The sequence below is a fragment of the Parambassis ranga genome, chromosome 15, assembly GCF_900634625.1.
Source record: "Parambassis ranga chromosome 15, fParRan2.1, whole genome shotgun sequence".
In the NCBI taxonomy this organism is placed as follows: Eukaryota; Metazoa; Chordata; class Actinopteri; family Ambassidae; genus Parambassis; species Parambassis ranga.
Window position 1 is genome coordinate 12,303,393 of NC_041035.1, and position 24,843 is coordinate 12,328,235.

General features: G+C 41.6%; 2 protein-coding genes across 4 annotated transcripts; both read right to left on the minus strand.

The window, feature by feature from the left end:
- Positions 1–174: 174 nt before the first annotated feature.
- On the minus strand, positions 175–16,358 carry LOC114447133 (protein FAM13A-like). Of its 2 annotated transcripts, XM_028423220.1 has the most exons (22): positions 16,166–16,358; positions 15,564–15,759; positions 15,265–15,474; positions 14,844–15,024; positions 13,273–13,444; positions 12,452–12,558; positions 8,522–8,740; positions 8,212–8,314; positions 7,986–8,017; positions 6,531–6,588; positions 6,057–6,137; positions 4,518–4,722; positions 3,570–3,819; positions 3,321–3,453; positions 2,905–2,986; positions 2,332–2,552; positions 2,147–2,230; positions 1,543–1,644; positions 1,141–1,355; positions 806–907; positions 660–693; positions 175–372 (listed from the first exon to the last, which is right to left on the minus strand). In XM_028423220.1, the coding sequence occupies exons 1-22, from the start codon at positions 16,193–16,195 to the stop codon at positions 319–321; spliced, it is 2,871 nt and encodes a 956-aa protein (XP_028279021.1). In that variant the 5' UTR covers positions 16,196–16,358; the 3' UTR covers positions 175–318. The 2 variants fall into 2 exon arrangements, with proteins under 2 accessions (XP_028279021.1, XP_028279020.1); XM_028423219.1 differs by lacking the exon at positions 660–693.
- A 247-nt stretch (positions 16,359–16,605) lies between these two features.
- Positions 16,606–23,749, minus strand: LOC114447450 (monocarboxylate transporter 9-like). 2 transcript variants are annotated; one of them, XM_028423717.1, is made up of 7 exons: positions 23,290–23,749; positions 23,059–23,163; positions 22,124–22,375; positions 20,651–20,794; positions 19,720–19,815; positions 18,460–19,332; positions 16,606–18,239 (listed from the first exon to the last, which is right to left on the minus strand). In XM_028423717.1, exons 3-7 carry the CDS (start codon positions 22,320–22,322, stop codon positions 18,055–18,057), a joined length of 1,497 nt encoding a protein of 498 aa, XP_028279518.1. In that variant the 5' UTR covers positions 22,323–22,375; positions 23,059–23,163; positions 23,290–23,749; the 3' UTR covers positions 16,606–18,054. The 2 variants fall into 2 exon arrangements, with proteins under 2 accessions (XP_028279518.1, XP_028279519.1); XM_028423718.1 differs by lacking the exons at positions 23,059–23,163; positions 23,290–23,749 and adding an exon at positions 22,491–22,636.
- Positions 23,750–24,843: the final 1,094 nt, after the last annotated feature.

The window sequence follows — 24,843 nt, forward strand, 5'->3', positions numbered from 1 at the left end:
GCTACATCAGGTTTACAATAGGATGTGTCATGTATGATAATAAGGGGGATGTGGTTTTGGGACTAAAAAAAATCTGCAGTTTCCCTGCATTTCATTCAGATTGTTCACCAGTTTTATTCATGTAAAGTGCATCCTGATAAATGAGCATGAAACAAGACCAGCTTCATGACCTACTTTTTTTTTTTTTTTTTTTAAGAAAAGATCGAGTCCTGTTAAAGTTAAATAAAAGTCCCACTGTGAGTAACTCAACTTTTCTTGGTCAAATCCTGTTGTTTACTGAGCAGGGCCTCCAGTAGACGGACCTTTGCTTTCAGGTTCTTATACTGGCAGTATTCCTCCGCCATTGGTCCACGGTCCTCCTTCTGACAAGTCCTGTTAAAAACATAGAAGGAGAGAAAATGCAAACACATTTTTGTTGTTGTTTCCAAACAACCCGCAGCAGCTTCCATAACTGGTTGATAGTCCCTATGTTGCCTTACTCAGATAGCTTTGTACAGTGTGTATTGTAATGGAAAACTGACTGTATTTACTTTGAAGGACTAACATGTACAGGACGAAGGATGTGTACAGTTCAGAGCAAATGTCTATCTCTCTGTCTCTTTCTTGAGCTCTCTCTGTGCTGGTTTAACGTTACATTAGTGTGCATTACACTGTCGTACCATTACGATGGAGTTTCTTTTGTGGATGTTTTTTCTTTGTTTTTCACAAGGCATTGTTGGAAAAAAAAACAAATGTTCCAAGTTTATTAAAAGACAAAATAAAAATTCAAAAGAAGCACTTTGGACGTACTGAGTGTGATTGTTACCTGCCAGTCTGTGCGTAGAATTGGTCCTCGAAGTCTCGGAGCGCCTGGTGAATTCTGCGCTTCTCTAATCGAACCATTCTGAGATGATCCAGTAATTCTGGTCTACATCAGGACAGAAAAAAATGTTACATCTTTTATAATGCAACTACACAACTATGACAAATGATTTACTTATCCATTGTAAGTATATTACCCCCAGTACATAGTTTGCCATTTAGTTAGGTAAAAACTGCTGTTCTTGCCGATGGAGGTTTCGAAGAGCAGTGTCTTTAAATAAGTATCTCATAACTCCACTTCAAAGAAACACAAGGGTCCTTATTTTAGCATAAGTGTACCTGGAAGCTTCGTGTAGTGTTGCCATGGTGATAATTTGTGGCTGGAGACTTTTCACCTCTTCCAGTGGCGACACTAGAGGTGTTTCAGGCATTTCTAGGAAATGCAGATATTGAGACTCGTCAGTTGACATACACCTGGGTGGCTTTAACCAAAGGGGCTGCTGCTTGGGACTTTGCTGCTTAGGGCGCTCTTCATCAGAGTCCTCCTCTTCCTCCTGTGCAGACACACAAAGGGGGGGTCACTGGTCTGTCTGAGCAAATCAAAAGATGGACGTAAAAACTTACTGTAATGTAACTCTTACATTCAGCCACTGGAGGGCAGAGTGGTACTTTTAAACTGAGTTGCATGAAAATTTGTGATGTGCTACTCTAACAAAAAAAACATCTTGAATGGTTACTTACAATGGTTGTGATGACGGCTGTCGTTGCAGAGGAAAGCAGCTGCTTGAGAACACGGTACCGATCATAGAAAGGTTTCATCAGCGTCCGTTCCTGCCTGGTACTCTGCAGACACACAGATACAAAGATAGACTGGTCATTTGTAGGAAGAAAGCAAACAGGTTTGTACACCTCTTCCAAAGTCAAATTCAAGCACTTTCAAGACCATTTTCACTAACAGCAATGGCGAATTACACACTCAAAAGAAACATGGTTCTAAAAATGTCCCCTACATTGTCACATGATTTGAAGAAAGACTGGTTGGTTACAATTTGTCCTGCATATTCCTATTTTAAGCATCATAAAAGAAGTAACAAATAATTTTTTATGGTGCTGGTCTTGATGTGGGTTAGAGGACACACAAGCACATTCTTATACAAAAAATATTTTTCTCCCTACATTTGTTTGATCATAACATTGGAAACAATTTATCATGTATTTTAAAAAAGTGTTTGCTATGTATTTTCATTTTTGTTATAACTTGAAAATACAACATTAAAATTTCAAGCACTGTACAAACCCTGAGAGAAGCAAAAAGACAAAGAGAAATCATCGGAGCTCGTCTTACCGGCCGGCCGTGCAGATTCTCAAAGTACAGCAAACACTTCTGCATGCTGGTCTTCTCCATGCTCATCTGAAAGTGGGACATCTCCTGTACAGACACAGTGAGTTACTGTTTAACAGGTAATGTCACAGGCAATCTGACCTGTAAATGTACAGTGATTTGTGGTGAGTCTGTTTCGTTACACTAACCTTAATGCTGTCAGGCAGGCCCAGCTCTCGTCGTCTTTCTTTCAGCCTGTTGGTTATAATATTGACGGTTTCCTCTACTGTTGGCTTAGTGTTGCTGTTGTTGTTAAGTTGCTGCAGCTCAGTTCCTATGGGCACAGCTTCCCTCTGCTCTATGTTAGTCCTACATGGTTCATGTGCAGAGTATAATCCTACGAGACCTTCAGATTGTCTCAGCATCATTTCTGTAGAGAAGATATGACCAAGTCAGACAAAAAGCAGGCCGAATATATATTTGTAATATGTACTTTACTTGACACATCTCCTCCTCTACATTTACACATTGCACTGCCAAGATGTGTTGTCCTCTTTCCTTTCTTTCCTGCCCAATCTATTTGCCTCCTAACGCTCTTGCCTCTTGCCCCCTGGACCAGGGCTGGCTTTACACATATACCTTTAACTCAGATTTTTGTGTCAATCTCATCTACACAGTGAAGCTCAAACATCCCAAACAAGTAAGTAACACTGACTTCTAGTAAAGCTCCAATAACTTCTTTCTTTTCTTTGTGTGTGTGTGTTCATGGTTATATAACTGACCTTTAAGCTGCTTGCGACTCTTGATGAGCTCCTTCATCAGTCTGGCCACTTCAGGATGTGCTGTCTTGTCATTATGTGCAGGCTAAAAAAAGACAAACTCATCACTAACACAGCCTTACTGGAGCCAAGTCTTTTAACTCTGTCTCCTGGTCTCCAGGTGTGTGTGTATGTATATATGTGTGAATGATGATTATTAGCACTGTTAATCAGGTGGTTACAGATCCATTGTGCAACATATTGTATTTTTGTCCTATGTACCAGTAGAGGGAGTACTTCAACCTGGTTATCATCAGCAGCATCAGTTTAGAACTTCGTTTCACAAAATAAAATTATATGATAAAAAATATCTCCTATGCTTCTGCAAGGAACTTAAAACTTGTATGACAAAAAATCCAGTGTCTGATTTCCTCTCTCACCTTGTAGTGCTTCTCCTGCTCAAAGCGCTCCTCAAAACGGCGGATTCGTTTTCTGAGTGCGTGGATGTGTCTGTTGAGCATTGAGATGGTCACAGAACCGTCTTCTGGCTCGGTATGGACACTACAGCGAGCCCTGCAGGCAGAAAGCACACATACAGTATGTCTGCTTGAAATGTTTACATATACATATTCAGAAATTTCAGCATTCTACATCTGTAACACATGGTCAGTGCATCAAATTTGCCTTACATGCGTATGTGCTGTGAGCATGGTGGAGATGGAGCTGTGTCTGGGTCTAGGTTGTAGCGCTGGCTGTGGCTGAGGTTGGGGCAACGTGGCGAGGGAACGGGGCAGTCATTTGTTGTAAAACGAGAGAGGAGTGGGCTGGCGTTGGAGTCCGGTGGACTCGGCAGTGGGTCTTCTCCCGAAAGCTCATCAGAATAAGTAGCAGTGGAGAGGTTAGGACTGGACTCCAGTAAAGACGGTGATGGGCTTTGCACTGCATGAAAAAGAACAACATAATAATATAAATAAAATACTGACTCCAAATCTGATAATTATGACTATATCTTTTCTGTATGTGTTAAATAAATCTGGAAGATGGAACAAAAAGCAAATATATAAACAGGAGTAAGAATGGACAGAGTGAGCCCAAACAAGAAAACACAGAAGTAAAAAAAAAAAAACCTTTTCTTTATTAAACCTATCCACATCTAACTTCTTAATTGGTCAGTCATCTACATTATATTTTTAGCACTTTTTAAATTTTGTCATAGAAAAACTATAATGCATTGTTTGCTAGATGTACAAATACCAGTAGCTGTGATGTGATGCAACAAATCAGCATTGAACCTCACTGCACAGTTAATTATTAAGAAACGACACACCCAGCTGTGGGAAATTATAAACCTTAAACCTCGTTGTCAAGATTTATTGACTGTAATATGCACACAAAGGACTCACAGAAGCCAGGGTGGTGTTCTAAATGACAGCAAACATGATTTGAGGTGATACTACAAATAGACCCACTAATACAGTATGTATTAGTGGCTTATGGCTTTCCCACTGAGGTTGTGGTTTTTAAGCTAAAAATACTGCACTGATTTGAACTGTGGTTTGAATAATACCATCTTTCACTCACATTTTTTTACAACATCCACAGTTTAGACTATTATCACCTTACTGTAATTGCCTTACCGGGTGATGAGTCGAAAGCGGGCTGATCCAGAGCAGGTGGTGATGCTGGTGAGTGAAGGAGCAGCTTGTGGGTCAAATAAAAGCCCTGCACTTCAGCAGAGAGTGGCTGCTGCTGAGCAGGTAGGTTTTCCTGAGCTTTGGGGTCTTCTGGTGTTGGCAGGGGTCCCATGTCAGCCTCTAGGGCTTGTAGCTTGAGGGAAGGGCTCTGGAAACAAAAGCAGAACATGGCTTCAGGGTTGCAGACTGGAAGAAACAGGAAGACGTCAGAGAGAAGCGTCGTCGCTCAGATGAAGGGAGTCCTGTAAATTAGGCTGTGAATCTTGAGAAGTTCTGTAAAATCATCCTGCACTCTTCTCATCCAGATTGTGGTTAGGCAAAGAGTTGCAGGTAAAAGTAAGATGAGTGGTTCCTTTGTCTTCTTAAGGAAGATGCAAGTCAAAAGGCACGAGAAAGACTCTTCTCCAGTGTACACAAAATAAGGCTACTGTTCAGTTACTAAGGGAGATAGTAATGATGAATCCTCCAAGCTGCATATGAGAGGTGGAGCGCATTTTCAGAAACAGAAATGGATTTTCCGCTGCTGTAGCTCCCCTCTGGTCTAAAAAAAGGCTAGTCAGTCAGCCAAGCTCTCCACCAGCTAGACGTGAATCCTTTTGTCAGTCATTGGAGATGCACCAGCATCTAGCGTGGGATCCCTGATGAGCAACACACTGCAATTCCATTAACAGTGTCATTCCCGGTTCACCTAATCTGCACGTTTGTGGGTGCACGTAGGAGTACAAGAATACGTAAATCCCTGAAGAGAATCCCTACATCCACATGGTTTCTCCTCTGACCGGCATTCCCGAGACTTCTGTCGCTGAACTGCCTCCACATGGATTATTCATCATGCACGGAAGAAAGGGGGCGGCAGGAATACCGCTCATGTCATTACGTGTGGTGTGGGTGTGTGGGTGTGTGTGTGTGCTAGGGTGGAGTGAGGTATTGTATATGACGAGGCGTTGCCATAGCAACGTTGTCAGGCTGAGGTATGGAGTCTATTTGATGAAGCTGCCAGGAGTCACGTAGCTGTTTGACTCTGTGCGTGTGTCTGTGTGCGAGTGGGCGTGTAGGATTCTGACGCTGTTATGTCGAGTAAGCAACAACTAAATATTTTGAAGAGGCTGGAATATAAAGCAGATACATTTTGGGTATTTATTTAGGCGTTCTGACACCAATTTCACCATCATCATCATCATCATCAAGAGCAGCAGCACATAAAGGCTTGGCTTCTTTCTCACCCTCCTCGGCAGTTCATTCACAAAAAAAAGCACTGCTGTGTGCGTCACACAGAGGCGGTGGAAGGTGGGGAGAAGCAGTGAGGCTATTATTACTAAAGTAAATCACCCACAGGCAGGCAAACTCACACCTACAAATACACATACAGGTGTGGACATAAATACACACACACACAGACAACCATGGAGGATTCAGCCGTGCCAGCATCAGACACCCCTATGTTAATGTGCGCATCTAAGACAGAGTGAAAGCAGAACTTACGTCACAGCTGCCGTTTCTGCCTCTGCAATCAATGTGTCTGTCAGGAGAACCACTACATCCTCCTCCTCCTTCTTTAACCCTCTGAAAGAACAGACAGCATTAACAAGTGAAGAAGTCTTATTCTTGACACAAAAAATGAAGGCAAACACAAATGGGAGATAATGGATTATTTTCATTTTTGCACCAGACAAGTTTATATTGATCTTTTATTTATCTGTATATATTGTCTGCTCCAGGAATTTAACCGAACCTTATTATCAATGTGAATCTTTGTTTTTGCACTAAAATCTTAGATGAGCTGACTAAAATGTTCTTCTGCTTTTCTTCTATCTCTGTAAAGCACTGTGGTTAGTAGTTTATTGATGTGCTCTATACATGAATTCACTTGACTACAGATGTGGAGGCTTGGCGATAACAGGATGATTGTATGGTTGTGAAAGGGTAGTGTTTAAAAGAGTAAAAAGGCCTGCTTACCTTCCACTCAGACACTGAAGTGTTATCTTCTGTCTTGCTCACTACGCAGTACACAAGACTGAAAAACAGGATTTTAGGCAAACTGAATACAATTGCAATGATATTAATACTAATTAATTCCTGCCTCCCCTTGTAAAATTAATGTAAATCAGATAATACTGGGCCTATGAAACTAAAAACCTGTTCCCACTAGGTGGCGCTATGGCTGTTAGAGTACAGTGGCAGATAAATGTCATACTCTTATCTGTAACGTTTGGAGGACCTTAGACCAACAGTCACTAAGTTATAGCCACCAAGACCATTTCTGTTAGAAATACATCCTGTTTTATGATGAAGGGTCATGTTTGCAGCATCGCCATGGCCACTCAGTGTGACGACTTAAGCTTTTGCCCATCAATGTCTTGAGAGCAATCTGACCAGATTTCAAGCTGATCAGATTATTTCCCTAGAAGGAGTTTCATCCAATAGGATGTGTGTGAAAGGATAATCTCACATTTTCAAAATGGTGAAAGTCCTTCCTGGAACCAAATTGCATTATAAGGGTCACTGCTGGCCACACCCTTTCTTGGAGACAGTGAAACTGAATTCTGGGGATAGTGTGTTGAGTTTTTGAATACATGCCTTCTTAAGTAAAAAAGATGAATAATGAAGATAACTCCTTGCATTTCAATAGGGCCTTTGCACTGCTGCCAGTGCTTGGGGCCTAATAAACATAAAATCATATCAAACGATGAAAAACTGTCAGTGTTTCTGTAAAAGCTCTCATTCTCCCTCCCTTGTCACGGTCCATGTGACTTAAATAAAACACCCATTGTGCACTGTCTGTAATCAGTGCTGTGTCAGATCTGCTCACAAACAAAACTACCTAGCTCTCTGTGCAGCTTAGTGGCCAGCGGGTCTTCTGGCACTGCCATTAAGGTTAGGGCTTATTCCTGTCTGACATTAATGAGGCATAACTGAGATGACCCGTCGTCCGGCTCTGCAGAGACAGCACAAACAAAAAGTCAGCATCAATGCTATGTCGATCTAATCTAGCTTGTTGGTCGGCTCCACGTGAGCCCCTGTGGCAACTCAGTGTTATTTGGACTGGAATCACATCAAAACTATGACTGTAAGCAGTACACTGCTCTGATAACCTACTTCTCAGCTGACTGCAGGCTTAGAGATGAACTGAACAGAGAGGTGCAGGGACACAATGTAACACGTGTAGCACCAAAAACAGTCAAATAATATAAATATAATCGTTTATCTTTGTTTTTTCTGATTGTTTGTGTGATTCCTAAAATGTTAATGAAGATGACAAAAAAATATTTAGATCCACTGTCATATTGTGTATAGTGTTCTAAATAGTCTGACAGGTTATAAAACAGAACAAAGCAGAAACAAACAAGGCAAAACACAAGTTCAGCAAAGATGTCATCTTGTATTGTCTTCATGTAGGAGCTTTGCTCTCACCTCTCTGTGTGCTGCTCAGCATCTGTAGGAGCCTGAAAAACAGTTCAATCCATGTCATACAATGTTCTTTACACATAATTAGTTAAGTTTGAGAATTGTGCCACAAAAAAGAAATACAGCTAAAACTCTAGCAATGGCTGATAAATTAATTTTCACAGCTAAAAATAGTGAAAAAATAGAAACAAGAATATAAAAGGCTAAGTGAGGAAAAACCAACAGGACGCACCACTGAACAGCTGTCTATGAGGGAGGGCGAGGGTGCCGTTCTATCTTTGCTTATTTCTTCCTCTTTTGACATGAAGCTGAACCACGGCATCTGTGAGAAAATCCTGTTGATATGAAAAACAATCATTAAACTGCACATAATTTCTATAATATTTTATTTTATTAAGTGTCTGAACATTTAAAAAAGGCAGATGAAGAATCAGAAGCACAAATCTTTCCTATTATCTCATAATGATGTGATCAGGTATGACACTGCTGTCAAATACTTTAAGAATATCGTCTGTGTGTGGGGACAAAGAGAAGACATTCACCCCTGTGTGGTACACTCCATCTCCGGTAACTCCCCCTCAACGCTGTGAGATGGTCCGCTCTGTGGATGTCGCTCTGGCGGGTCAGTGGGGCACGATGGCACACAGCCTGTCTCTGTACTTTTACTTGCCTCCTTCAGAACCTTCTGGTCTGCAACCAGCTTCTGAATGTCAGCACTGACGTCAGAGCTGAAGTCACAACCCTGTATCACCGTGTCAGGTCTGTGAGGAGACAAAACAGGAGGGAGGGAGAGAAAAAGAGAGAGTGAGACAGATGGAGGAGATGAGGAAGAAGGACAACCTATTTCTAAGGAGGCACCTTTTATAAAGTAATGGCTGTATTCCTGGTCGATGGTGTGGGGGACAGTGTTTATATGTAAACTGATTGCTGTCTCGTTTCCTCCTGATTTTTCGCTATAGCTTAATTTGTCTTCCACCCTTTTCCTACTGTCTCATTTTCTTCAGATTCTATACATAAAAAATATGGCTATTTTTCAAAGGTAAAGAGGTAAAACTAAAACACACACACATAAACTGGTGTACAAAATCCAGAATTAGTAGTGTGTACCTGTTGCATTGTAATCTGACAATACAACAATGCAGGCTTTGTAAAAGGTACTTATCTCTTGTAAGTGGGGTGTTTTTATAAGGTGAGAAAAGGACAGTGACAATAAAAAATACATTGAAAAAAAATCGCACCTCTGTGTTTTTAGCAGTAGTGCAATAAAAAACAAATCATTAATTGTATTAATATTTATAATACAGGGTTTACAAAAGTTAGGTTTGTAAAAAAAATCCCTTAAAACATGCAATGCCTCAAGAGAACCAACATCCAAAGCAACAAATACACCTGATCTACCAAATAAAGTACTATTCAGTCAACAACATCCACACAAATCAAAGTAAATCACCATGTTAGTCACTGCTTCTCAAACCACAGACATGAGTGAGAATACCTCACTCAGAGTCGAATGTACGTATATACTATACGTACACTCGACTCTGCTCAAAGCAAATGATCATCTGAGTCTAAGATGATGTTGCATTAGCTCACTCACTTGCGCAGGACTGTAGATCCATGGTTGTTGCTATTGATGCTGAAGCAGATGAGACAAGAAAACATCCTTTTGCCAAAATTCGTAAACTTACAGCAGTCTAACTAGGACCCAGACTACATGTGATAAGACAACAGCCTGCTGCTCTGGAGGGATGCAGATAGACATAACAAAAATAGAGCACAGATGATGAGCTCCTAACGGTCACGTGTGACACCCAAAGGCAGAAAGTTGACCCCGCCCACTTCAATTACCCATGACCGCGCACACTTGTGTGCAGGCAGCACATCAGACACACACAGATATGGACTCAGTCATATTTAGGGTCAACAGCTCCAGTTTTAGCAGCATGGGCGAAAGTAGGCCAGAATGGCTAGCATGAGAAAGAATACACAAATATCATGTCCAGAGGAGTTCATATGATGACACTGGAACAGATAAGAATTACTAAAGAGACTTCAATACTTATTTCAAAAACCATCACTTGATAGAAAAGATTTAAATGGGTATCGGGCAACAAACCTTATACAACATAGTGTCTATTTCTTGACCTAAATCTTAGGCTCTTTCCAAACTAGATGAAAAAACAAGATGCATGGGCTGTTATTTGAAAGTATTACAGTAGTAAAATAGCTCACTGAAAACATGTTATCCTTTTCTTCTGGGATGTAATCTGTATATTGAAAAAAAAAACATGAAAGTAATCAGACACACTGTCTAGACATTGTTAATGTGGTAAATGACTGTTCTAGCTGGAAACAGCTGAAATATCTACATGGGTGTACAGAGGCCCATTTCCAGCAACCATCACTTCTGTGTTCTAATGGTAGGTTACATTGTGTTAGCTAATCATGTTAAATGACTAATTGATGATTAGAAAAACTTTGTGCAATTATGTTAGCACAGCTGAAAACTGTTGTGCTGATCAGAGAAGCTATAAAACCGGCCTGGTGACCCCAGACTTTTGGACGTTAGTGTACATTACAAGCAATATGGACTGTGATTGAAGTGGGAAGCTTAGAGGTCCAGACAAGGCCAGACGGCACGGCATGCAAATGTCAGACATATTTACAGAAAGTCTCACGTCACAGTCTCCCTGGTGTCACAGCCAATAAGCCAAAAAGATAAAGTAAACAGCAAAACCATAAAAAAATGTGAACACGCATTTTGAATTTATGCTTTAGTAAAAAATACATTTTTACTCCCTGCTGTCATTCAAATTTGAATCATTTATTTGAAGAAATTGGACTTGCAATACTAAAGAGGAAAAAGCTGTGCACATTAGATGTGAAATAACAGCCAGCTGGAATGATACAGCATTTTATGCCTCCAGAACAGATGAGAGTGGGAAGCTGTTTATGAAAAATTGACATTTGTTTCCCCTCTGAAGGCTCAAAAACAAACACTTTGATAACTTGACATAAAAACGGCTTGATGCAGCTTTTACTTGAAGCTCGTCAGTGACAGATTTTACAGCTCAAGAGTCTAATATCTGTAGAAGTGTTGCCATGTGTCCATGTTGTATGAAATGATTTGATGATGTGTCTACAGAGGGTGCCTAATCCTGGGATAAGAACTCCACACTGAAATAATCATTCTACACAGGTTAAGCTTTTCCTGCTTGGGGGTAAATGAAGGTATTACTTTCGTGTCTGGCTTTATTAAACAGGGTGGGGACAATCTGACAAACACAAAAAGCAATTTTCTGGTAGGAACCTGGATGACTGCTGTGAAAATAAAAGCTAAATAAAAAAGATGTGTGTGCTGCTATGCTAAACAGACCTGGTGACTCAAAACACAAACAAAATGCACATTTTGTACCACCTGCTCAGCAAAATCTACAGCTGACTCCTCTTTAAATTGGCACAAGTGGGTAGCTTTAAGAACACAAAGCTTTTATTTAGAATCTTAACCTAAACTCCACTGTGGGTGTCCTTTTACTATTACAAAGTAAACAGACAAAACAAACAGTTGTTTTTATCCTAAATGGATTCAAGTGTAGCCCCCATCCTTCAACAGAGACAGATACTAGACATGCATCTGTACTCAAATTCATTAGTTATAAAAATAATCAGCAAGTGGACACATGAAAGCTGTGTTGCATGCTGAACAGGGAAGGACAAACACAAAAAACAGATTAGGGTAATTTAATGTCTGGATTGCAGCCTTGCAGCAACCTACATTCACAATTTAAAAATAGAAAATAACAACACTAGCCTTCAAGTTTCCAACAAACAGATGGCTGTTAGCATGTAGATGATGTCTGCCATTATTCCTGCTTGTTCTAACAGCAAAACAGAGATGCTGTACAGGCAGTATAACTTACTCAAGTTGACTACGGACATTCAGTGTGGAAGTTTCTGTGCAGAGGTGTTCCTCTGGAGCCAACATCTTCTAAAAACCTCATTTAAAAAGTCACTTTCTCCACAGCTTAACATATGCTATAGATATCAAAAGAGAAATCAAAAAGCTGGCTACTGAATAAATGAAAGATTGCACTTAAATCTGTAGATGTTTTCACAACCATGTCACAGCACTAAATGCATGTTGGGTTAGACTCATTCAGAGCATCAGATTCACATTGATTAGACTTTACAATGTGTGACAAAGTGGTTCCAAGAGAAGATACAGGGCCATCAGACAACAATAAGACCATGTTAACTAAAACTATCCTTAAAAAACCCCATAGGAAACTGGCCTTAGTTCCCTGTGAATTCTACCAATGACACAACAATTAGCCTGACAACTGGCTACACAATGCTGAATGTAAAATCCAGAAAGTAAAATGGCAAAGTATTAATTATTCTCCAATGACAAGATACCTAAAGTGTTTAATTCACATAAAGAGATTGAAACAGCTTAATTAACATGACTGTACCTGTTGAGTTGAGACGGCATCCATATTGTTTGGTTAAAGGCTCTGGTCATCTCTCCTTCCGACCTGCCTGCACTACTCTGCTCCGAGTGACAGCTGCTGCGTCGAACCTATGAAGGGCAAAGAGAGTTAACTTACAGGTGCACTGGAGAAAGAACAACACAGAGCATGCTGAAATGCCACACCAAAGATTGTTATGCCCCCTTCAACAATCCCTCTTAAAGGTAGGGTAGGAGATTTTGAAAACCCAGTGAGACTCAGCCAGATTGTGAAAGTAAACACACGCCCCTTTCTCTCTGAGCTCACCCCGAAGCCACGCCTCCCAATCACAGAGACGTGCATCACCTGAAGATGAGCTGCGGTCTGTGACTTCAGCCATCATGCACGTACCTCTCTGTTGCGTGCAGAGCAGGAAGAGAGTGACAACCAGCCAATACTCCACGCAGGGTCCACCCTGAGGATTGGCTGATATTTTTAGCGTTTTATAGCTTCCACAGATGATTAATATTCTTCGTTTTAATGCTGCCGAACTAATTGGTTGCTATCAGATTGTAAAGAGAAGTTACATTAATTAAACAAAAAGTGCATCAGAATGAAATCCCCTACTCTACCTTTAAGAGTGTAAAAGGCACAAAAGTAATATAGAGCGATGTTCACAAATAATGTTACTATCTGTGTAAGGTTGAAAAAAGTAATGAGAAGGAAGACTTACCTTGGCCTTTATAAGGCACTTTCACTTACTGCTACATCATCAAAATACATTAGGAATAAATAATATTAAACATATCAATGTTTCTATCTAAATGAAAGAAAACAATGTTCACCTCACAGTGGGAAAGAGCAGAGAGAGCAGGGGGAGGGGAGGAGGAGGCGGAGGAGGTCATTGAGGAGTCCTCGACTGGTACTTGAAGAAGAACCTTCTGATGCCTGAGAAGATGGAGTAACAGGGCATTGCACACACTCTGCTCCTCCAGCATCCTGGGTCCGTCTTCAACGCTGCATACAGAGGTGAACAAGGACAACAACCACACAATATCAAGAATACTAAGTATTACAAATGTCCATTCTCTTGTTGTAAACGACTAAGAAGGGAAAGGGTTCCATCTAGTGGATGAAGGGAGATACAGCAGCAGTCAGATGTTTTTCACTCTACAAAGGGTCAATCTACACCTTTTTGCAGATCAAAATAAACAATCAGGTAGCAGGCAGTGAAAAGGTTTCAGTAAAGCTTCAATTTGGCACTGCCAACCTCTACACTAAAAATATCAGAGACGTGTCTGACTTCTGGCAAGAACATTGACACTTGGGATCATCACGTCAGACCAAAATAGAAGGTGCAATTTGTTTACAATATGCCGCGCTGGCAGGGACATCCGTCCTGTGTTTCCTTAGATCTTTTCACACGCACAGTATGTAAAGGTTCATATACACTGAAGAGAATGTGAAAAATCTGAAGTATTAATAGACATGTGTTTACATGGCAGGCCAGTCAGTGGAAATGACAGGACAGAAGTAGTCTATCACGTGGGTTACATAACACATGAGGGGTACTGGCTGTTTACAAATAGACATGAGTTATGGTCAGAAAGAAAGAAGCTGTCTTGCATGCTGCAATGTACTTGTGTTTCCATGTCCCTCATCCTTAACCATTTAATCTTTATATGAAAGAAATTATTACAATTACATTATTACAAAAATTAGATGTAACTAAATGCATTATTAAATCGCTATATTCCTTGTAATCCTAATTCCTGTGATACCAGCAGTACAAAAGCAGAGGATATTTTCCACATCTCTGAGGCCGCCAGAACTCTACCCCACCACTATTTGTTTCAAAACTTCTGCTGCCAACTACATCGTCCACATATAATTATCTGAAATTTTCCCTTCAAAAGCAGAACTCTACAGTGTGACTAACACCATATTCCGCTGATATGCCACTAACTTTCTGAGAAAACAGAGGTGACACAGACGAGACTTGGAAGACCACAGGGGTGGGGGGGAGCTGCTGACTGAATACAACTACATCCCCAGCGAGTTTGTCTGTTTATAGTGATGGCTGACTACTGTAAACAGGAAGGGAGAAGCAATGGACAAAATCCTGATTACCTCTGTAATATCTGTCCTCCATTTTTGTGTGCCATGCTCTGAGTTATTAGCCACAACCCACACCCATTTCCGCGAAGGGACCAACCCGACTCCACACAACCGAGGTTAATGTTCTAAGCCAGAAGCTTAGTGGGCTGGTATCGTGACTAACAAAAAGAGTTTAATTTTATCTGGAGAAATCCTACCTCTCTTCAAAAAAAACAATACCCAGTAGTTACGTAGTGTGACTCAAGTCACTAAACTGTGTATTTAATGCTCTGAATGTAGCTTTATGGCAACAACTTACTGGAAAATACAAGGCCCAAAGATGGTTGCCAGATTTTCTACAGGCATGTGGTTTAAGTGACTGTGAGTGGCCACTCTGGACAGAAAGTGGATGAGGTAAGACAAAATAATGAGGTTGTCATCAGGAAGGTGGCAAAGTTTTGCTCTCAGATTCCGGTTCATGTCTGCCTCATCTGCATGTCCTAAAAAAAGGCAAAACAGAAAAACACTATTAATCAACACACAACTAAATCACTAGCCTTTGACATGTAATCCAGACTGGCTGTTGAGATCAAGAAATATTAAGTTCACAAGTGTCTTTCTTGCATCCAACAAATATCAATAACAGTATTATTTTAAATATGCCTGCAATTAAACTAATATGAATATATTAAAGAATATTATTGTAATCTGAATTTTAAAATACCAGTATCCTGTAGTACCTGTGAGGCTGAGAACCAGCTGTTTGCGCTGGGGTTCAGGGACTACGGGGATCGGCAGCTCCCGGAGGAAGAGTTTGAGGAGCGAGGCCACAGTGGGGACATCTCCCTCCTGCTCGAGGTCCAACCTCTCTCCACAGTCCCACCGCTGCCTCAGCTGCCGGGTCCGTGCCACTGACCCACACAGCCGGAACAGACCTCTGTGTTGCATTCCTGTGATAAGAAAAAAGTCAGTATACATGCAGGGGATGTGTCAATGGTGATGTACCCACATAGTGAAAAAGGAGTGAGAAAACGCATACCATTCCTATTCAGGTATTCCACCATGTCTCTCAGGACACGGGGTATTCCACATATCATCTGCCCGTCCTGTCTCAGTTTTTCCAAGACAACACCAAACACAGGTTTCGGTTTGAGCTCTGACACCGGGGTGGGAGCAGTGGGCTCTGGACTGACCTTAGCACTAGGCTTCAGAACTCTGACTGAAGACAGGTCGCTCTGCATGGACATAAGAGCAGGATTGATTCAAACAGAAACACCAAACTGCCCACAGCTGGGGAGGAGCTTGTCATGGTGGACCATATTCCATTTTAAAATGTAATGTATGACATTACAGCTTCACTTTCTTTCTTTCTTGAAATGGTTAGCCGGTGTCATCAATAAAATCATGAACTTTTTAAGACACAGGTGGATAGTTTCTTAATATGAATTAATGTGTAAGTAAATGCTAAAGTTCAAAAAGTTAGCTGCTAAGTTCCATAAAATGCAATTTGCTTGTTTTTCCGAGGTATTTGACAGTAAAAAAAATGCTCCCCGTGCTTAATATAAGTAGGTCTAAGTGCCTTTAAAACTACAGACAAACTGGGGGGGAAAGATGCTAATTGCTATTAGTAGCCGAACTTACACAGAGCGATATCGAAGCGCTAGCTCCCATTTCTTCAGCTCAGTGGACCAGGAAAGCTCTCCATTTCTAGGTTGTACGTAGATTTCCCCCTCCTCGGCATGACATTCTCTGTGAAACTGTCGGAAAGTGCAACCTACGATGAACAGTTACAGCCATTTCCCTCACATCCCAGCGCCAGGCTGAAACACCTCAGTCAAAATGGGGCAGTTAGCGTACTGCTGCCTGGTACACTTGTTTATGTTGCTCGTCACGTGACATGAGTGTATCCATAGCGACCTGTGGTGGGGTTGCCAGGAAGCGGAGGAGAAGAGGCAGAACGCCTGAAAGATGCTAAAATAGATGAGCTTCCTTTTCACATCATCTTAAAGGGAGCTCCAATTATCACTGCGGTGAAGCTCAATGCTTTCTTCATGGGATACCAATCCAGATACTAAATACAATTCATTTAAACATCATTTATTGGCACTTTTTTAATAAAATAAGAAAACATGAATTGAAACATAAATATTATAATACTGGAACAAAAACAGCAATGCATCTTCTATGAATATAAAAAGCCAACACTTACTCCTATACCTGTGGAACTATCATTGACATTTGTAGTGGTCAATTTAACAACATTCAAGTAACTACAAAAAAAACTATAGCAAAGAATTTATCACAAGTATGATCACAATAATAAAATGAGACAAATTCATAACTTCATTACAGCCCTATGACTGGTTTTGTGCATATAAAAAGTCACAAGCACATAGAACTTTACAAACTAGTTCTAATACAAAATATTATCAAACAATCCAAACACACACAAACCTGTGCACAAATACATGTGTGTGCACACACATGTACACATGAACATACACAGATGACATTATGGACAAAGAAGAGATCACAATAATCATGCCACAAAAAGAATCCACATGCCATTTAGGGTTGGAAATACAGTAGGATCTCCTCAATGTTTTTACATGTTTGTGAATCAGGATCATTGTTTTTTCTGATCCAGAAACAGGAGGTATGATGAATTCAAGCCATTCTAGAAAACTAGAAATTGTGTCAATGCACTTGAAAACAAAAATCTAGAAAGCAAGGCGGTTGTATTGTTCCAGCAGGCATTATGTGTTGACAGGCATTGACTATCATGGATGCTTTGGTGTAAGTAATTAAGGTATAACATAAGACACAATAAAAAAATGTAATGCTTAAGGTGTGATCATGAAAAAAAGGCTCCTTCCCTCACTCCTTCTAATCCCTGTATGTTCTATTGCATTCATATTCAACCGTGATTATATGTGCAGAGTAATTTCAATAGTGACTGTTACATTAACTGATGTTATTAACGGCACCATGTCTTTTAACGCTACAATGAAATGAGACCCAGTGTTTCATAAAACACAGTGTAGATTTGGGATTTGAACAATATCCTTCACTCGACCTCGTAAAATGAGGCAATAATTTAAAAAACAACACAGGCATCAAGTCAAACCTTTAAAAAAATCTGTAGCATGTGGTTTGACCCTGAGAACCACAGGCAAAGTACACAGGAAAGCCTGCATTTTTAAAATTTTGGTATATTAAAACCTGGCAGCAAAAACAAGGGGAAACCCCTCTGCAGTCAAGGTAAATAATCTGCATTTGTAGAGGGCTTTTCTACCTATTGAAAGGTATTCAAAGCACTTTACACTGCTCCACATTTACCTCTTCATACTCACACAGGTTAGTGGTGCAACAATTGGTTAAGTGTCTTGCCCAAGGACACATCGGCATGCAGCCAGGGACAGGGAGAGAAAGAAACCACCTGAGCCACAGCCATCTAAAGAAAGAAAGTTCCCCCTAGAGGTGAATCAGGTACAGTTAAGTGATAGTTGCTGTACAGTACATGTTAATATTCAGGCTACTGAGGCAACTTTGTCACAGTTGCTGGTATATTGGACGTCTGGCCTGTCGTTCTCGGAGTGCTTCCTGTTCCAGCAGGGAAGGGTTAGCAGAAAGAGAATGAATGATCCTAGCACCACGCAGCTCCCACTGAAGTAGAATGCCAAGTCATATGACTGAGTCCAGTCAAAGAACCACCCTGAAAAGTGTTGGAAGGAACAGACAGCATGAGCACAGTCAGCAAAGATTCGTTGGCAGATGCAGCAGTCAGCTAAATACATGACAAGCTGTCTCCTTACTGAAGTCAACATGTCCTGTGCTTTGCTCTGAATGCCTGTCTGATATAATATTTTGATTTTTGAAAATATGACCTTAGAACTAAGCATAAAGTAAAACAAGAATCATACAAGCCCTCTTACCTACAACAGGTGGCCCAAGCATGATTCCAAATCCCCCAAAGAACATGAGGATCCCGTGTGCTTGTGTCAGTCTATCCAAGCCGACAATCTTTGTAGTGATGTAGGAAGTGAGAGACCAGTTTCCGGAGAAGAAACCCAGGACAGCAGAGAGGATCTGCAGACCCATATAACTCTTGGTGAGGGGAATGAGAAGCAGTGCCACACCTGCTGCAAACATGGTGAAGGCGTACAGATAAATGCCGTTGATCCATCTGATATCCACCAGGATACCTAGGGCCAGTTTACCCACACAAGTGGCAATGGCCCCTATTGATACCAGGGGAATGACACTAATTTCTTCAATGAGTCCTTCACTCTGTGCCACGTCCTCTATGAATAGCACAGGAGGAAATGCACCCAGACTGAACAGGAAGACAGCAATGCAGAAGGCCACCATGGCTTGGTCCTGAAGGATCTCATACATGGAGTGCATGTACTTGCAGTAAGCCTGCTGCCTCTTTTTGATGGCTTTCATTATGGCTAACCCAGCCAGAGGCCTACCTGTCTTCTTCTCTGTCTGAATGTCTTTTGCATCGATGGTGATGAGCAGCTCCTTCACGGTCAGAGATTTCTCTGGAGTGTTCGCAGTAGAGCCTGCGGTGATCTTCAGGTCTTCTAATGGGGGCTTCTCGAAAAGCTGCTCCTCTGTATTGCGCTCCAGAGCAGCTTTCTGTTTGAGGTAGTACGCTGGCATGTTGAGGGGCCTCATGAATCCAGAGCAGGCCATGATGTTTAGTGCTACAGCTCCGATGATAAGCAGGCAGCCATCAAGGCCATACAGCACGATCAGCTCGTTCTGGGCAGTGGCATAGATGAATGCTCCGATACTTGTGCCTGGGTGAGCAGAGAGGACAGAAATTCAGCATGTGTGATAAAGCAGCAGATTTATTAAGACAACTTAAAAGACAACACTATGCACCCCATCTTCAGGAGTTCTAAATCATTACATACTTATTGGAAATAATTTTGTCTAATGTAGTATCAGACTATTTTCACCCTTTCCAAACCATTACCATCAAATTTTTGACTCTCCAAAGTCAACCCAGATCTGGTCAGTGGTCACCTGTCCATGTCACTAGCTAACACACCACTCTGCCTTTGTGACACTACAGATGTTTACCTCAGCTTCCTAAGGCTCCCAGCAGTTCATACATGAAAGAAGTGAGCATGAAGAACTGGTGTGTACCCAGAGATCTCGGGGGCAGAAGTAGACGGCAGTACCTGTGGTGACAATGCCGAGGGCCAGGCCACGTCTCTTGTCAAAATACTGACAGGTGATTGTCAACGTGGCAGCGTAGACCAGACCACAACCGAGGCCTATGGGAAGAGAAAGGAGAAAAGATAAGGAAAGACAATTTCCATTAGCCCAGGTGAAATTCTGTAAAAACAGAAAGAACTGCAGGACAACATTGTGTTTAGTTTTTACATTCTGTACATTCACAGTCCGTTGGGTGTCTTGCACTATACATTTAGCAAAATCCAAAATATGTGGAGCTGTAAACAAGCTGCACGTGATTGTAGCTGTAGACAGTGTTTCTAAGGGCATCTCTAAAAATAAAATCACTGTCTTCAAATATGCATGGCCTTCCCTCTACAGCGTTCGCTCTCTGGAAAGGCAGTGCTGACAGCAAGGGGTTCACCACAATTAAGCATGTCTGAGCTGTCACTTAATGTGTAATAACAGGTGGTGTTAGGCCCACACAGGCACCAGGGAGGGCACAGAGGCAATAAAAGGACACATGGGGATCAACCTGATCCATAATGTTATTTTTCTGTCAGCATCCTTAACAGCATAGTCAACAAATGGTGCAATGCTCAGCTGTATGTGTTGTCTTGTCTACTGTACAATGGTATTCAATAATTGCTAAGTGTGGATATACCGAGGTTCAAATGTTGCATAATAGTTGGACATGTGCCCCTGCCTTTTTGACATGATTATACAATGTGTTATGCGATTCTCATATGTTCGAGGGATAAGGAGCTTAGTTAACTCCCATGATCAAGGCAACATCAAACACTTCACTCAGATAACTGTTCCTTTCACAGTCAGGTGAATTAGGTCTCTGGAAGCTTTATCTTTGTAGGCATGTGTAGTGTAATAAAACACAAAAAGTAGGCTGCCAGCGGGCATTATCATGAAGTGTTTCCTTACCAACCACAATGCCATAGGAAAAGATGAGGAACTGGACATTTGGAGCAAAGGCACTGAGCATCAGGCCACCTGCCACCATTACACCGCTAAAGATGGTCACAGGACGAGCTCCAAAGTTGTCCACACAGGCACTGCAGACCGGACCTGAGGGAGAACAGGCAAGAAGAAAGGAAAGACAAGGAAGGCAAAGGTGAGAGACTGAAGGACAAAAATATCAAAGGAATAACAACCAAAGTCTCTCAGAAAAACAAACCTCATCACATGATCACTCTGCATCTGAATATGACACCATCAGAGTACATTAAGTTCAAACTGGCAACCTGTCAGAGGTGTTGTCACATGTCCCAAAAAGATCTTGACAGGTTCGATGTTAACATTTTACAGTTTTCCTGGCCTCCAGAAGGGGTAAACACACGCCAATTCAATACTATTTTTAGCTTTTTTTCCAGCTTAGTGGAGCTGCAGGATGATTTTACAGGCCTGAGTGCAATTTTGAAATTCAATATGCAATGCTATTCCACTGATCTGGATACTCCCATATCCTGAGGCTCCCTGAGTCATGCATCATGCGACATTTACTGACTCCTTCCCCTCTAACCAGTGGGAAGACCCTGCTGTTGTGCAGCAACAACTGCAGTGCTGCAGCAGGCAGACAGCTGGGACACGTGTCCAAGACATAGCAATGCCAGATCTGTCCAGTCATGATTTTCACTTCACGGCAGACAGCCAGGCTACAAGTGGAGCTCTGCCTTAGACAGGAATATAGGCCACAATCAATCACTGCTCCTATTGGCTCCACAGCCAATAGGAAGGTATACTTCATCACATTTTCCATATATTACACTTTAGAAGGCCTCCCTTTAAGTAAGTTTATACACAAAACCTTGCTCAACTCAAAGTGATCAAGTTTCATGCCCTATCAGTTTCTCAATCTGTCTTTCTTTTCCTCCCTCAGTGGTTGGATTAAGGGATAAGTGATCCTCCTTCATTGAAAGCGGGGATGACTTGCACTTGCGTAGAAAATCAATAACAGCAACCCTTCTAGGAGCCACAACATGCTCATGTTTGTGAATCCTGTAAACATGCTGCAGTAAAGAACTCTAAAATAAGCATATTTCTTGGTGATAAGATTAATTGCTTCTTTATGTTGCACTCATTGTTCAGACTTTGAAGAAGTACTGCATGTCCTTTGTTATCAGTGACATTATGTGATATGACAATAAAAAAAAGAAAGACAGGTGAGTGCTCTATTTACAGCACAGACATAGCACTTCTATTTTCATCCCACTTGTCAGCAGATATACAGTCTTTAATATGTAGGCCAATGATAATTTATTGCTCAGCAGAGAATAATCAGACTGTAAAAACAATAAGCAAACAATACTGACATCTTTCAAATGATATCTTGTGTAGATTTTCCACTCAAATGGGGACCAATGCTTTTGATATTATTACAGTGTGTGTTGTACTCACTGGCTATTAGTCCCACTCCAGCTACCAGGGAGCCCACCCAAGCCGTCATGCCCTTGCTTTCCTGGAAGGCATGCAGCCACTCGGGATAGAGGACACCCACCGACTGGGGTGAACCATAGGCCAGGAGCTGGGCCATAAAAGATGCCACAACAATGGCCCATCCCCAGCCTCCATCCAACACTTTTGCAGAAGCAGCCATGGTGCTGATGTTTCTGCTGCCCTCTGGAAGGTGTTCTGACAGAGGAGAGGTTCCTGGTAAGGACAAAACCACAAACAAGACACATAAGACTATCAGGAAAAAAGTTCAATAGACGCTCAGTGAAGAACAAACATTACTAACCCTACTAATATCTTTCAAACTACTTACTTCTAGCCTTGATGTAAAGACAGCTGCAGCAGCAGCAGCTGACCTGGGCAAACAGGCCGGTCACCTGTGTGAGCTCCTAAACGCAGACTGACTGGGGCTTAGACATAGTCTGCTGCCCCTTATGATCCTTTCTGTATAACCACACCTTGGAGGAGGGAAAAGTAAAGAAAACTACTCTGCTTTGTGCCCTCCTCCACCTGTAACCTGCCTCCATGCCTTCCATAATAGGAGGATAGGAGAGTCTTAGGTGCTGAGACAAGTTTTTTCAAAGTCCTGTTATTAATAATTTGTAGCCCACTGCTGCAGCAAATTTAACCACAACTCATCACACTTTATGGTGGGAAGTTTGTGAAGAGCTTTTTTTTAATAAATGCAAAGCATGCAGGATGTTTACAGAAAAATAAAAGATTCCAAGACAAGCGCACGGTGCCTAAAATCACTGCCTAGATGAAGTATACTTATGAGCTAAAACCTCCATATTTACCTGGAATCATAGCCACTATTTACCGTCACAGACATTGTATTTTACAGTTCGCTAATTGCTTTTTAAAGCAGATGCAATACTCACCTCAGCATCTACAAAAACAGCAGCGGGAGCCTACAGAGCCGGGCGCTGTGTGGGAACTTTCCATGTAGGATGGCTTCCCTTTAAAAAGCCCTTCCAACACAGACGCTACAAAAGACATAAAGAAGAAAGCATCGCACACGGATGTCAGTCTTTCTGAGTCGAGGTCTGTGTTGTCTACGTATAAGAAGAGCACTCTGCGCTAACAATGTTCATTGTGCATCCCTTTCATACCGCTTTGTAGACGGCGTCAGAAACCGGTTCAAAGCTGTTCTTGCTGGTCCAGCAGCAGCCTGAACGCAGATACAGGAGGAAGAGCGCTGCTTCCTCCAGCGCGCCTGAGCGCACCGCGCACCGTGTGTGTGTGTCCGCAGTGTGAAAGATGAGGCCATGTAGCGTACTTTGTTTTTAATTTTCGCTAGGCTACACCTGAAATTATTAAGTAAACAAAAGGCAGAAGAGGAGCGTGCACATGCGCAAACACACGGTTTACCTGCGAGCTCTCTGGGCGACACCAAGTTCTATTTTATAAAGCACCAATCAAAAGTGACTGTAGAAAGTTAAAATTCTGAATTTGTAATGATTATTATAAAGTTTACACACAAACACATAACGGCTCATTAACTCCTTTCATCTGCGTAAATTGGGGGTTTCGTGCGCCAAGGACGGGGGCTGTGTGCGTGTGTGCGCCCTCTCTCCAGGAACACTGTAATATCACCGTCAGTCCAGTCTGAACCGGTTGATGGATGGTAGTAACAACACCACGCTACACCAGTAGGGCGGACTGCAGGGACTCATCTCTGATTTAATGACTACTGGCACAAACTCCGGAAATGTAACGACGACACCGCAGTAGTGCGCAAAATGTTTACAGTCTGCCATGCATCTGTAAACAGACAAATCATACAGGAAATGTGGTAATAAAACGTTCTGAAAACACGAGAATGAGACACGTATTCAGTAAAATCGAGGAGGAACTTGGCCCTCTGTTGGTTTCCTTTCCTGTTTGTCATGCATCCACACACGTGCCGTGGGAGCACACACAGTGCCATCATAAAATGATATCACCAATGTGACTGCCCCCTTTTCATAACCTCAGTTCAAACACATAAGTAGGAACGAAATGTGATGGGAAACAAGATAAAAGTAGAGAGGGTGGGGAGGGGGGGGCAGCTGGGTTTCACATTGAATGAACCTAGAACATTTTCAGGAACTTTGATGCCTTTTCCCACACTACAGGTCTGCTGCCAGGAAGGGTCTTACACAAAAGATTTAGGACTCTGTAATCCCCTCTCTGCCTGAACAATTAAGTGAAAAGTGAAAAAAGTACAAGGGCAGCAGAGTTAATTGTACTTTACACTGGCACTACTGACATGACCCAGACCAGTTCCAACCAGATGTGGTGCATGTAAGGGGCAGTGAGGGGGGAGGATTACAGATTCACAGATGCTAGAATCAATATTGCTGACTTACTTAAGTCATTTAATACATTTAATGACTAATTACAAGTCTATTTACCACTGTATATGGACCATTAATTGGGGTTGAATTAAAAATAAATCCAACGCTTTTTAACTCATGGTATCACTGAAACCTCCATTTAATATTACTTCAACTTAAGTTAAACCACAAACGGCTAAACCATCCACAAGTCTTTCAGCCACAATCCCAACTTGTCTAAGGATGTCTTTTCTCTAACTGGCACCTCAATATTGGATCAAATCAACTTATCTTTAGGTATATACCACCTGTATACAATAGACTTCTGCTCTCTTGACCTAAGCATTT